The sequence below is a fragment of the Aspergillus novofumigatus genome (assembly GCF_002847465.1).
Source record: "Aspergillus novofumigatus IBT 16806 chromosome Unknown P174scaffold_2, whole genome shotgun sequence".
NCBI lineage: Eukaryota > Fungi > Ascomycota > Eurotiomycetes > Eurotiales > Aspergillaceae > Aspergillus > Aspergillus novofumigatus.
This window is the reverse complement of record NW_020194275.1, coordinates 1,593,952-1,607,986: the sequence shown is the minus strand read 5'-3', so window position 1 is coordinate 1,607,986 and position 14,035 is coordinate 1,593,952. Positions and strand designations below refer to the sequence as shown.

General features: G+C 50.6%; 5 protein-coding genes across 5 annotated transcripts; 4 read left to right on the top strand and 1 right to left on the bottom strand.

Annotated features, from left to right (window-relative positions):
* Positions 1 to 182: 182 nt before the first annotated feature.
* On the top strand, positions 183 to 1,742 carry P174DRAFT_365725 (BAR domain protein; the record flags this gene model as incomplete). The annotated part of the gene is made up of 5 exons (XM_024822075.1): positions 183 to 309; positions 380 to 547; positions 617 to 732; positions 790 to 1,073; positions 1,127 to 1,742. The coding sequence occupies 5 exons, from the start codon at positions 183 to 185 to the stop codon at positions 1,740 to 1,742; spliced, it is 1,311 nt and encodes a 436-aa protein (XP_024685422.1).
* A 536-nt stretch (positions 1,743 to 2,278) lies between these two features.
* On the top strand, positions 2,279 to 7,728 carry P174DRAFT_401692 (putative RSC complex subunit (Sth1)). The gene is made up of 4 exons (XM_024823934.1): positions 2,279 to 2,853; positions 2,961 to 3,162; positions 3,235 to 6,953; positions 7,016 to 7,728. Exons 1-4 carry the CDS (start codon positions 2,761 to 2,763, stop codon positions 7,244 to 7,246), a joined length of 4,245 nt encoding a protein of 1,414 aa, XP_024685421.1. The 5' UTR covers positions 2,279 to 2,760; the 3' UTR covers positions 7,247 to 7,728.
* A 554-nt stretch (positions 7,729 to 8,282) lies between these two features.
* On the top strand, positions 8,283 to 9,873 carry yop1 (putative membrane biogenesis protein (Yop1)). The gene is made up of 6 exons (XM_024826590.1): positions 8,283 to 8,436; positions 8,645 to 8,851; positions 8,928 to 8,936; positions 9,085 to 9,148; positions 9,212 to 9,269; positions 9,329 to 9,873. Exons 1-6 carry the CDS (start codon positions 8,383 to 8,385, stop codon positions 9,444 to 9,446), a joined length of 510 nt encoding a protein of 169 aa, XP_024685420.1. The 5' UTR covers positions 8,283 to 8,382; the 3' UTR covers positions 9,447 to 9,873.
* On the bottom strand, positions 9,774 to 11,082 carry P174DRAFT_92721 (autophagy-related protein 101). Its single transcript, XM_024832493.1, has 4 exons — positions 11,032 to 11,082; positions 10,807 to 10,954; positions 10,333 to 10,668; positions 9,774 to 10,264 (listed from the first exon to the last, which is right to left on the bottom strand). Exons 2-4 carry the CDS (start codon positions 10,883 to 10,885, stop codon positions 10,077 to 10,079), a joined length of 603 nt encoding a protein of 200 aa, XP_024685419.1. The 5' UTR covers positions 10,886 to 10,954; positions 11,032 to 11,082; the 3' UTR covers positions 9,774 to 10,076.
* A 549-nt stretch (positions 11,083 to 11,631) lies between these two features.
* P174DRAFT_438643 (peroxisomal biogenesis factor 3) lies at positions 11,632 to 13,998 on the top strand. Its single transcript, XM_024826589.1, has 4 exons — positions 11,632 to 11,931; positions 12,049 to 12,401; positions 12,463 to 12,859; positions 12,920 to 13,998. Exons 1-4 carry the CDS (start codon positions 11,774 to 11,776, stop codon positions 13,602 to 13,604), a joined length of 1,593 nt encoding a protein of 530 aa, XP_024685418.1. The 5' UTR covers positions 11,632 to 11,773; the 3' UTR covers positions 13,605 to 13,998.
* Positions 13,999 to 14,035: the final 37 nt, after the last annotated feature.

The following is a 14,035-nucleotide window of genomic DNA, read 5'->3' as shown; positions in this document are numbered from 1 at the left end:
GCAGTTGCTGTCTCTCATTTCATAGTCAATCACCAGAACGGACTACCGTCTGTGCATCTGCAACCGCCGCATTCGGTTCCTACATAGACTTAAAAAGGAAGTCTCATTCGTTTTCCCGTCGACGTGCCCTCCTCTATCATAGCGCCTCGTCTACACCTATTCTTCCTACATATTCAGCCAAAATGAACGTCAATAAAAAGCTCGACCGCTTCAAGCAATGGGCAGGCGAGAGGATGGGCGGCGAAGTCAAGACTAATGTCTCCGATGACTTTAAAGCACTGGAGACCGAAATGAACGTGAAACATGAAGGTGAGCAAGATTTGCTTCCTATGCACGGGTTTTCTCATGTTGCTTTTTGCTGAGACTATTCACGCTCCAGGGGTCGACCGTATCCATAAATCCTTGGCTGCTTATATAAAGTCCGTCTCCAAGCGCAGCGAAGGAGATGACAAGGAGAAAACGCTGCCTATAGCTCATTTGGGTAGCAGCATGGTCAGCCATGGGGAGGATTTCGATGCCAATTCCGAATATGGCCGTTGTTTGACGAGTAAGCGACCATGCTACTCCTGCTGCTTGACAAGCGATTGGTTTTCTGACGTTGTTTTCTATCGAATAGTGTTTGGGAGGGCAGAGGAGCGAATTGCTCGTGTGCAGGAAACCTATATCTCACAGGCTACTGCCACCTATCTTGAGTCCCTTGAACGATCTCTAGCCCAGATGAAAGAATATCAGGTACGGTTTCGCTCTGTATGAGTCTATCCGTTACGAACACCATTCTAACGACTCGAGCAGGCTGCCCGCAAGAAGCTTGACAGCCGACGATTGGCCTACGATACGTCACTTTCTAAGATGCAGAAAGCGAAGAAAGAGGACTTTCGCGTTGAAGAAGAATTGCGTACCCAGAAGGTCAAGTACGAAGAGGCCAACGAAGACGTTTACAGGCGGATGTACGATATCAAGGATGCGGAGGTAGAAAATGTCGCGGATTTGGCTGCCTTCCTCGAAGCGCAGCTCAATTACCACGAACGCTGCCGAGAAGTACTTCTCCAAATCAAGAATGATTGGCCTGCAGAGTGAGTCAAAACTATTCGCACACGAGCTTGTTTGAAGCTGACTCGGGTTCTAGCCAATTCCAATCGCAAACGCCAAATGGTCGTCGCACCGGGCGTGCCCGTTCCAATACCGCACATTCCCATCATGAACGCTACGAGCCGCTGCATGAGGAGCTCACCAACGGTGTTGGTCCCCGACCGATCATTAGGTCAGACCGTCATACTTCATCTGTTCCCCCAACTGTGCCCGTGAGAGAAGCGTACCCAGCGGAGACGCCTTACCACCGACCTGTTTTGAACCGCACCTCGACTTTTGAGGGCCCTTCGCAGTTGCGGCAACTGCAGCCGTCTGGTCTATCTTCCTGGCAATCACGAGCGGCCACTGAAAATCTCGTCTCCCGCAGAGATAGCTCTCAACCTCGGCCTGTCAGCATGATGCCAGATAATCCGTATACTGATGCTTACGAGGAATCCACTGCGCATGTTAATTCCCATTCCGACGTGTTATACCAGGGACGCTCGAGCCCTCCTTCATACGGGGATGCCATTTCCAGAAGGGCCAGCTCGGGGACCTTGAACGGTTCGGCATTGAACAAGAAAGGTCCTCCGCCCCCCCCGCCTTCGCGAGCAAAGAAGCCGCCTCCGCCGCCCCCGATGAAACGGCCCATGTTGTCTGTGGGAGATGTGTGAACAATGCCGTCCACTTTCGAGGACAGTTAGGAAATCTTTGGTTTTGTCGTTCGAATTTATCGACAGAGTCATTTCGCACAGGTGTTCCGTTCACTCTGCTCCCGCAAACTTTTGATACTTCCACTGCTACGCTGCTGGAAAGCGTTGCGTCGTAGTAGTCGCTCACTTAAATGAGACAGACAATTTCCAGCTTTATCTTTTAATTGTTTTGTGTGTTTGTTTCATTGCTGTACGCACTGTTCCTCAAGGCCAGCAGCGCTGGACGCCGACCTCGCACTATACAGTGATATAGCCAGACTCGAGCAATGGGGACAGGGATGGTACTTTATCAGGGTATTGCTCATGGAGAGTCTTTAATTGTATTCTGTTGGCAATCTGTACCTAGGTATCCTGTATCTTAGCCGTTTATTGTGATTGGCGGCGGATAGTGCCGCCAAGACTGAAAGAGCCCGGCAGATGAGTCAGCTTCATCACGTGATACAACACGAAATCTTCTTCCAACGTCTCGCCGCCTGCCTCTCTCTGTTACAGGCACAGGCTGAGCACCGCCAGTTTCCCCGACCAGCACGGAGAGTCGCGACATTTCCGTCCCCTTCATCTCCATTTCATCCATACAGGCCTTCAACGCGCCTTTTTTAACGCCCCCCCTCCATTTGAGGCCATTTTTTCCCCTTCCACCATCGTGTTTGAGCCTTCCCCCACCCTCTTGCTCGCCTTCGCTTTGTCGCCTACCGCCCGGTGGTCATCCCGATCCAGGCTAAACATCACAAACCTGTCGCAACTTATTAAATAGAGGTCGCTTTCAGTCGCATTCATCGACAGAAGGAGTTTTCTTTTACTACACATTAGCCAATTCGCGCTTTCGGTCGCCCCACAGGCGCGAATTGTCATTTTCTGTTTCCAGTCCCTTCCCCCTACGTGTTTCTTCACAATTCCGTCGCGGTCTTGTCGTAGTTCAAGTCGTCCATTACCGTCCTTGTCCTGCTTATGAAGTAAGACATCGATTACGCGCTTGAATATGGCTTCACTCCAGTCAGCGCCCAATATGGCGGCTGGAAACATGAGCCTGCCGCCGAATTTGACGCAGCAGCATATTCAAGAAGTCCTCCAGGTATGGTGTTTTCGCCCCTCTCATTATCGAAAGATACAAATCTTGGTTATTTTTTCATGCCTTCTTGTCTTTGATATTCAAATAGGATCGCCTCTAACTTTCTTTAGAAATTCAAGCAGATGCAGGAACAGGGTGTTCGCCACGACGACCCTGAATACCTCAAAGCTCACAACCTACTTGCTGCTGTCCAGCGACAGCAAGTATACCAAAAGCAAAGACAGTTCGCACAGCAGCAACTTCAAGCGCAACATCGTCAACAGCAGTTGAACGGCGCGACTCCGGAGTCGGCCGCTGCAAATGGTATCAATGGTTAGATCGCCCTACAAGCTCTATACTCAAGCTTTGCTTTCCTCTTTACTGACCTTTCTTTTCCCCACTTAGGTCGAAATGGCCCGATCCCCTCTTCAGGTCCCACTCCAGATGCCTCAACGCCGGCTGGCGCTCAATCACAACCTGCCAATCCTGCTGCTGCTCAGAAGGGTGCACCTGTCGCCAGTGGAAGTTTCTCTGCGGAGCAGCTTACAACTCTCAGAAATCAGATTTTGGCCTTCAAGTTGCTCTCCAAGAATCTCACAATACCACCCCGCGTCCAACAGCAGCTTTTTGCCTCCAAAAAAGCTCAGACCCCTACTCCCTCAGATGGTATCGCGAGCGCAGAGAGCGTTTTAGAAAGCGTGACTCAGGCCAAATCGGAGCAGCCCACTCCAGATGTAGCGCCACAGTCCAAGGATTTCTATGAGACCTTTCAGTCGCCCTATGAGCTTTTCCCTAAGAGCGTCAGCTTCACTGATCATGCTTCTCGCGCCAACCGCCTGCGCATTCCTGCTTTGATGCCACCCGGCATTGACCTGGAGCAGCTGCGTGAGGACCGTGAGATGATCCTCTACAACAAAATCAATGCGCGAAAGGCTGAGCTCGCTGAGCTTCCTGCAAATCTTGGTGTGTGGGACACGAGCAAGAGTGATACACCCAGCGGTGATGACTCGCTGAAGCTTAAGGCATTGATCGAGTACAAGATGCTTCATCTTCTGCCCAAGCAGAGGCTTTTCCGCAAACAGATTCAGAATGAAATGTTCCACTTTGATAATCTCGGCATGACTGCCAATCGATCTAGCCACCGTCGCATGAAGAAGCAGTCTCTTCGTGAAGCCCGAATCACTGAGAAGTTGGAGAAGCAGCAACGCGATGCCCGCGAAACTCGGGAGAAGAAGAAGCAATACGATCAACTACAAGCCATTTTGAACCATGGTGCCGAGTTGCAGAACGCTGCTAACCAGCAGCGCACTCGTATGCAGAAGCTTGGTCGCATGATGCTTCAGCACCACCAGCATATGGAGCGTGAGGAGCAGAAACGTGTCGAACGTACTGCCAAACAACGTCTTCAGGCTCTAAAGGCCAACGATGAAGAGACTTACATGAAGCTTCTGGGACAGGCCAAAGATTCGCGTATTTCTCACCTCCTCAAACAGACCGATGGCTTCCTCAAACAACTTGCTGCCTCTGTCAGGGAGCAGCAACGCAGCCAGGCTGAACGGTATGGGGAAGATGAGCAGCTCTTCGAAGAAGAGGATGAAGAGGATATCGGATCCGATGACGACGAAGAGGGCGACCGACGGAAGATTGACTACTATGCTGTCGCTCACCGTATCAAGGAAGAGGTCACCGAACAGCCTAAGATTCTTGTTGGCGGTACCCTTAAGGAGTACCAGATGAAGGGTCTGCAGTGGATGATTTCGCTCTACAACAACAACCTGAATGGTATTTTGGCAGACGAGATGGGTCTTGGAAAGACTATTCAAACCATCAGTTTGATCACATACATCATTGAGAGGAAGAAGAACAACGGCCCCTTCTTGGTTATCGTGCCTCTCAGTACTCTGACAAACTGGAATATGGAGTTCGAAAAGTGGGCGCCAAGTGTCTCCAGGGTTGTCTACAAGGGACCCCCCAATGCGCGCAAACAGCAGCAGCAGCAAATCCGCTGGGGTAACTTCCAAGTCCTGTTGACCACATACGAATACATCATCAAGGACCGCCCAGTATTGAGCAAGATCAAGTGGACGCACATGATTGTTGACGAAGGTCACCGTATGAAGAACACACAGTCTAAGCTGAGTAGCACTTTATCTCAGTACTACACCAGCCGTTATCGTCTCATTTTGACTGGTACCCCCTTGCAAAATAATCTTCCCGAGTTGTGGGCGCTGCTTAACTTCGTTTTGCCAAACATCTTCAAATCGGTCAAATCGTTCGATGAGTGGTTCAACACGCCCTTTGCAAATACTGGAGGTCAGGACCGCATGGAGCTCTCCGAAGAAGAACAACTGCTGGTGATCCGTCGTTTGCACAAGGTTCTTCGGCCCTTCCTGCTTAGACGTTTGAAGAAAGATGTCGAGAAGGATCTGCCTGATAAGCAAGAACGTGTCATCAAATGTCGCTTTTCTGCTCTGCAAGCGAGGCTGTACAAACAGCTTGTCACGCACAATAAGATGGTTGTCAGTGACGGTAAAGGAGGCAAGACTGGCATGCGTGGTTTGAGCAACATGCTGATGCAGCTGAGAAAATTGTGCAATCATCCATTCGTTTTCGAGCCGGTTGAGGATCAAATGAATCCTGGGCGTGGAACCAACGATCTCATTTGGCGAACCGCAGGCAAATTTGAACTTTTGGATAGGATTCTCCCGAAGTTCAGGGCCACGGGCCACCGCGTGTTGATGTTCTTCCAGATGACTCAGATCATGAACATCATGGAGGATTTCCTTCGCCTTCGGGGTATGAAATACCTTCGTCTTGATGGTTCAACCAAATCCGATGATCGTTCGGACCTGTTGAAGCTGTTCAATGCGCCGGGCTCGGACTATTTCTGTTTCTTGCTTTCGACGCGTGCCGGTGGTCTCGGTCTCAACCTGCAGACTGCAGACACTGTCATCATCTTCGACTCAGACTGGAATCCTCACCAAGATTTGCAAGCTCAGGATCGTGCTCACCGTATCGGACAGAAGAACGAGGTTCGCATCTTGCGTCTGATCAGCTCCAATTCAGTTGAAGAGAAAATTCTTGAACGTGCGCAGTTCAAGCTTGACATGGATGGCAAGGTCATTCAGGCTGGAAAGTTCGACAATAAGTCCACAAACGAAGAGCGAGATGCTCTCCTTCGAACGCTACTCGAAACTGCGGAGGCTGCTGACCAGCTTGGTGAGCAAGACGAAATGGACGACGACGACCTGAACGACATCATGGCTCGCTCCGACGATGAGCTGATTACTTTCCAGCGCATTGACAAGGAACGCCAGAAGAACGATCAATATGGGCCTGGCCATCGGTATCCCCGTCTCATGGGAGAAGACGAACTCCCGGATATTTACCTTGCCGACGAGAACCCCGTCCAAGAAGAAGTTGACATTGAGGTTACCGGTCGTGGAGCTCGTGAACGCAAAATTACCCGCTACGACGATGGTCTTACCGAAGAGCAGTGGCTCATGGCCGTGGATGCCGATGATGACACGATCGAGAGTGCTATCGCCCGAAAGGAAGCAAGAGTCGAGCGTCGCCGCATGAATAAGGAGAAGCGTCAGAAGAGAGCCATGGGCGTCGAGTCCTCGCCAGAGCCATCGCGTGAGAGTTCCGAGACCCCGCAACCCAAGAAGCGTGGACGTAGGGGTCCTGCGCCTAAACGCAAGGCGGAGGAGCCCGTTGAGGAAACACCGCAACCGAAGCGCAAGAGAGGCAGACAACCGAAACCTGTTGAAACCTTGAGTAGCGAGGACCGCGCCACGCTCCAGCGGATTCTCAACACCGCGTACCAGGCGCTGATGGATATGGAACAAGAGCTGCCAGCGGATTCATCCGACAGCGAGGACGGGCCGGTTACCCGCTCGATCATCGAGCCATTCATGAAGCCACCTCCTAAATCGCAATATCCCGACTATTACCTGATCATTCAGAACCCAATCGCCATGGAGATGATCAGGAAGAAGATAAACCGCGAGGAATATCAGAATCTTAGGGACTTCCGAAATGACATCCACCTCCTGTGTCAGAATGCCAGGACCTACAATGAAGATGGAAGCATCCTGTTCCAGGATGCCAACGATATTGAAGTAAGTTTGTCCTCTGCCATTTTACTTGTTTTTGCTTTCATAGGTTGCTGACTGTGAGACAGGCGAAATGTGTCGAGGTGTTGAGGAAAGAAACCGAGGACTACCCACAGTTTGCCGATTTCGACGATTCTCTGTCATCGGCAGGCAATGATGTCTCTGTTGCTCCCGCACTGTCTACAGGGACGCCTGCCACTGCCACTCCGACGCAACCAAAGTTGAAACTCACGTTCAACAATAGCAACCGGGATAGTGCAGGAATTTCGAATAGCGGCCCTGACTCGGAAGACGCATGATGCCACCTAATGAGGTTCAGTTAGGTTTATGACAGGGCATTATAGTCTGCTTTTCACGTCCGCTGAAGTCGCAAGCGGAGATATGGTTTCCATATTTTTCCGTCTGATGCTGCCTGCGATTTCTCCCCCCTGACATGTATTCCTCTAGTTCGAGTTCTTTCATCTTCATATCCCGCTTCTGGGAGGCGTTTTGTGATTTGGTGGCTCATGATGGACGTTGGTTGATGGCGCAATGCTTTTTTAAATCAAGACGAGAGACTTAGTCTTGTTTACTATCTCCTTTTCTTATTCTAACCCTTGTGTTATGCCATATTGAGATGTCTTGAGGGCGGAAATAGTCCTGCTTCAGTGTGTCTCATTTCAGTTTGTTGACTACTTCTGCTCTGTGCTAAAGAACAAGGGACTTGTCTTGGAACAACTCGAGGCATTTCTGCTGTAATCGACGATCAATGAGGGTTGGTAATAAATGGATTTTCCCGATGCTTGACGCTTCTACTATCATTTGTCGTAGGTAATCCTTCCGATCAGTTGCCTCTCGGGCATTCTGGTCGCCTGACTTGTCACTGCCTATTCAAAGAATACACCAAGCAGTAGGTATTCACTGTTGGACCTGCTCACATGAAGATCCCCTCTGATTATGAGGATCCTCGCCTAGTAACTACGCCAGTCAACAATGGCATTGTACTCAGCTTTGCGCATATTGTCGTATGCACTCGAAATTCATGCGTCGCTAGCACCCTACAGATGGGTCTTTTCCTTGAGATCGCAGGGACATATGAGGCCCCCGTATTCATGAATGGCTTGGGTCATTGCTGACCTGGTCTGCAGGGGCAGGGCTTGCTAATATGCTACAAGGTGCCTTGAGTAAACAAGCTATTCTATCTACCATGATGCCTCGCACGTCATATGCCACTTGCTTGGACTCGACGTCACTCAGTCACGTGACACACCGCACCGTCATGCACCATTCTGCGCCCTTCTCTTAACCGCCAGCTCAACCATTTCGAATCTCTTGAGCTCTGATAACAATCTCCCCCTGCTGTCTTCTCTTTACTCCTTCATCTTTATATTCAGTCCAGCTTACTAGCACCTTTACTACCTTGAACTTAGCATTAAACCCTTGAAATCCAGCAGAAATGGCTACTTTCCAGGATCGTGCTCAGCACACCATAGCCCAGCTTGACAAGGAGGTAAGTAAATAGGTTATTGTGCGTCAGCTTTGTTAGTGTGTTTGGCGATGATAGATCCTGCACGCCTTTTGACTACTTTTACTTCCTCATCCTTCATCCAGTCCTTGCCTTTTCTTTTCTTCAGGAATCTCTCTGTTTAGAGAGTCAACAATGCAACGAAATAAGGAAAAGCCACTAACCCTTGATTGTTTGTGCGGTGCTATTGTAGCTCTCCAAGTACCCTCTCCTCAACAACCTGGAGCGTCAGACCTCCGTCCCTAAGGTCTATGTCATCCTCGGCCTGGTCGGAATCTACACCTTCCTGGTCTTCTTCAACATCGCTGGCGAGTTCCTCGTCAACTTTGCCGGTTTCTTGATTCCTGGCTACTACTCTCTCAATGCTGTGTTCACCTCTGGCAAGGCAGATGATACTCAGGTTAGTTTTCCCGCTGCCTAGCCCCTGTAACTGATAGACTGGACAATTGTGGCTGACTGTCTTCTGATCGCTGCAGTGGTTGACGGTACGTGCTTGTGATCGTGAACCCCATTCGCACCTTGGAGGCGGAGACGATCTTCCCGCCTCCTGCTAAGGAACAGCCTAGGCTGTTTCACAGCACGTGATGCACCATCATCAGCAATTGGAGACTGACTTGGCCGTGTCAATTATAGTACTGGGTTGTTTACGCCTTCCTGACTGTTGTTGAGAGTGCCATCAACGCTGCCTACTGGTTCCGTAAGTTTATGCAATCTGGTGCTTCCTTCCAATGGTGGAGCTTCTGCTAATTCGTGAAACCAGCCTTCTACTACATCTTCAAGTTCGTCCTCATTCTGTGGATGTCTCTCCCCCAGACCAAGTATGCCTGCCTCGGTAGACGCGATGACTATGGAAAATATGCTAACTCGTCATCTACAGCGGCGCTCAAGTTGTCTTCCACTCTTTCCTCCAGCCTGTGCTGGGCCGCTTCTTCGCCAGCGGATCTACCTCAGCCAACCTCCGTGCTCAGGCCGATGCCGCCTCCAAGTCGCAGTAAATGCATTGCTAAGAGTCGGTATTAGCATATAGAGTCTGTCGCGGCTTGCGAAGGACAAGCCGCGAAAGAAAACGTCGATTCTTGCCTTGTCAGGCCTATGGCCTGCGCGGCACAATCCGAAAGTCGAGTTGTCGGAGTGAGCGGAGACAGTGGTGGGTTAAGGTGTCGGGGTCAAGTTAGGAGAGCGGAGCCGTGACATCCTACTTCTTGCTTTCACTTGTCATGATTGGAGGAGTAGAATGGTGGAGGTTGATTTTGTTGAAAAAGGACAGGATATGGCTATACTTATCCTTGGATGAAATTATATCTAACGCGATCATGCCTCTTTGGGTAATTGAGCAGTATCTTTAGCCATTCCTCATACCGGCCTTTGCGTTCATCCGTAAGGTCCAATGATGCCTTCATATGGCTTTCGCAAAAATGACCCTAGTGTCGCGATGACGTAGGTGATGTACATTTATATCCGAAACGACCAGCCGCAAAAGAAAAATATCATCCAACCCACTCCGCAACTCCAGGCGCGGCGCGACGATCTATTAGGAGAGTCGATCTTGAACCACGCAGGTGCCGTAGACCAGCGGATACCTGCATGGAGATCTGGCGATAAGGAGGCCAACTCGATGCAGTGTCTTAGTACAAGCCGAACCGGTTCTGCCAGCCGTCCGAGCGCGGATTCAGAACGATTCGATAGGGGAAGGGATTAGAGTCGCTGGTGGTGATCGGCGGAATGTGATCTTTATCCCGGTTGACGACGGCGAGGATCTTCAGGGCGGCCTTTTGGAGCATGTTCTCCATCGCCTTGCGGACTTTGGCGCGTTCTGGACGGGCATAATTAGCCTATACTCTCTCTTCCTGTAGCAATGACATCGGTTGTATAAGTAGATACCTGATTCCGTCCGCGGCGTGGCGATCGTCACGTCTAGATTCCACACTTCCCAGCATACCTCTTCTTCTCCCTTGCCCGCTAGCCCGCTGAACCACGCCCCGGAGCGTTTGCGCTTCTTCTCGTAGAACTCGACCGCGATGCGACCGCGTACGCCGCCGCCGCCTTCATGGGTGCTGGTAGCAGATGTGTGTTGGCGGACTAGGGCGCTGATGCGGGATTCGATCAGGGTTTCGAGCTCAACATCGTCGATGGCGGGGAGGGTGAAGTCAAGGACGTCGAATGTTGTCGGTCGAATTGATGGGAAGTAACGGTGGAAGAAGATGAGGTTGAGGACGCCTGGTTTAGACGGAGTGATGTCAGCTGAGCGCTGGGCAGGAGTGTCGTCAGGGGAATTCGCAACAACATGACTGCTGTCAATAGACGATAGCGAATATATATGATAATATGGCAAACCGATATCAATGACTCACATACCTTTTAATACATCTCTCACGGTGGTTGTGTCTGCGAAGATCTCCAGGAAATACTCTGGAGGGGTCCTGCGGGGCTCCATCCTCGCAGAGGTTGTACGGTATCGAGGAGAGAGATGTCTCAGCACTACCGATACTGCCTTGCTTCTGTGCTGCAAAAGGAGCAAGCAATAAGCATAAGAATATGAATGAATGACCCAGGTATGATGGCAAGCTGTTAACCCTGTACCGCGGAAACCAGTCCCGATTCAATGACTTGGACGTGGGGGAAAGAAGCGCAGGTGGATGACGGTATGAGAGGGGGTAAGACTAAGGTACCTAGGTGATAGGTAGTTATTTGCAGTTGAGACTTTCAGGAACACGATAAGCTCAGGTCGAATGACTTTGAGAGGAAAATACGCATGATGTGGTCCATGAGAGCAGAGCGACTGCAGACGACTAAGAAGGGATGGAGAAGGATCAAAGAGGCAGAGCGACATCTATACCCAAGGTACGGTCCAGTCCGTACAGACAACGAAGGCTATTTACGGAGCAGTAGAGAGCGATCCCCGCCGATACAATGCGGGCAACGGATTACTGAAGAATCAGGTACTATAATCCTCTTTTGGAGAGCCGTAGATGTAGAAATTATCGTACTAACTGATGGAGTAGAGTAGCAAGGTGTATGAATGCTAATGCAATTATGACCTAGATGAGGATCGTCGGCGACTCATCCATTCTTGACCTGGTCCTCGTCCCGGCGCTGTTCACGGTGTCGGCCGTTACTGTTATCGCTCACTCACTCTAGCCGAGGCCTGCTCTTCTCTTGGGTTCCCCAACCAACAGCTCCTGTGTTCTCGGTTTCTCCAACTTACGACTATTAGGACATCATTTTTGATGAATTTTTCTGCTTCCTTGCAACCTCATGATATGTAATGAATTATTTTGAATGATTTGACTTTCATTGCTCTTCATCTCTAGCTCTATCTATCATGATTGGAGCTACTAGGCGCTGGTTCCGACGCAATCGCAAAGGTCTCGCGATCGGGGCTGGCATTATTGGAGCTGGCTATCTCGCGGGACAATATGTGCTTTCTAAAATCACAGAAGCCCGGGAGCGGATGAGCAGCGATCGGATCGCCCGAGAAAAGTATGTTACCTTTGGTTTCACCTTGGTCTTTTGGCGAAATGAGATGGACAAAAAATCCATCCGCTCGCGTGCTCGGCCTTGGTGACTGACGTGATGGTGACTGACTGATCTGTCTAGTTTACGGCGACGTTTTGAACAGAATCAGACGGACTGTACCTACACGGTTCTGGCCCTCTTGCCGACCGCGGCGGAAGGTATCCTCGAAGCCCTTCCTGTGGAGGAATTGACGAAAGAATTGCAGAAGAAGCGGGCGGAGAGATTGGCTCGGCTCCAGGCTGGGGAGGGGACTGTGTCGGATCTGAGCTCGGTGTCACCCAGTGCGGCCGATGATGATCGAAGGAGCCTCTCAAGCTTCCAGAGCGATGGGTTTGTCCGCACAAGTCAATTAGGAGAACCAGCCGTCGATGGCGAAGGGCCGGCACGGGTAAAGCGGAACAAGACTCAACTCTGGAACGAGGTCAAGATCACTTGTACGTTGTCTTTTGTCCTATAAGACTGGCTAAGACGGGCTAGCTAACGTCGCAACTGCAGCTGTCACCAGATCGTTTACTCTCATCTACACCTTGTCGTTACTAACCATTTTCACCCGAATCCAACTCAACCTGCTTGGTCGCCGAAATTATCTATCCAGCGTGATCTCCCTGGCTACTCCTCCGGCAAATGCCTCCACGATCAAACTTGAGGATCATGATGACGATGACCTGACTCAGACCTTGGGGAATGATTTCGAGACAAACCGACGATATCTTGCATTCAGTTGGTGGTTGCTCCATCGTGGCTGGAAGGACCTGATGGACGAGGTACAGGCTGCGGTCACAGATGCGTTTGGCTCCTTGAACCCTCGGGAAGATATTTCCGTGGGGAGGCTGTCGGAATTGACTCTTGACATCCGCAAGAAGGTGGAAGGCAACACTCCGGAGGATAGAAGGTATGTCCGGCCAGAGTTTCGCCATAAGATAAAGGTTCCTGTGCTGACTTATAGGTATAGAAGCCGAAGATGGCTGTCCTATCTGCTCCCTCCTCGTGAAGAGGAGGAACATTTGTTGGAGGAGTCGGGAGTTGCGGGGGTGACTGAACCCTCGACCTCTCAGTCAGCTTCGACTCTGCGACACCTTCTTGATGAGACGGCCGACCTGATTGAATCGCCAACCTTTGGTCGCGTCCTGCAAGGCCTCAACGATGAATGCTTTGACTTACTGATGCAAAATTGCATCAAGGAAGCATTCCAGTCGTCACCACAAGCGTCTGAAAGCGTACCGCAATCATTCACCTCGGTTGCCACAGTTGTCCCACAGGTGAAGACAGTGGATCTCAAGACGAAGCTCGCGAATGTACTGGCTGTGATGGCGCGGCAGGCGCATGTTATTGGCAACGGCACAAATCCGCCCAACATCTATCTTACCGCCATGGATCAGAATGTCCGGAATCTGGAGGCCTTCGCAGCCGTCATCTACAGCTCGAACTTTGACTTCCAGCCACCAGGCACGGAGCAGAAAGCGGAACAAGTCACTGCCGAGAGAGATCGCCCTGATACGTCTTCCACGGCCCCGGTGATGGTGGACAAGGATGATACCCAAGATTTTAACCAAGCTGGCTCAAGCGCAGTAGCTGAGGACAACTCGGCTTTTGAGAAGGCATGGGGCAAGGCAGTGGAGGAGGGGTCGAGCGAGTGAGCTGCTTCAATTCTAGAGGACGGCTTGGCTTCTCGACAACCCATCTATCCCTCACTTAGTCTTTGATGGTTCTTTCTCAGTTTATGTATCCGGCATAGCTTCAATCCTGGAGATTTCAAGCTGTGCTGATTGTATGATTACCGACCGATATCAGTCCAGAATACCTGGCGAGGGGGTTCAGCTGCTTGTCGTTTTCTAATACCTGCGTAGATTGTGCATGCCCTCTAGATGGCCATCAATCATTCAGATTCCCCGTTGCCAATGGGACTAGCATTGTAAGTTGACAGAATGACTCCTTTGTGAGGAGTTTATCTTTTCTGCCAACCCGATACTATGCCCAATTGAATGCTATTCAAATGATCCAAGCAATAGTATCAGGATGGGTGCAATGCAACCTTATCTAGTGGATGCTCTAAGGAGCCAAACTATAG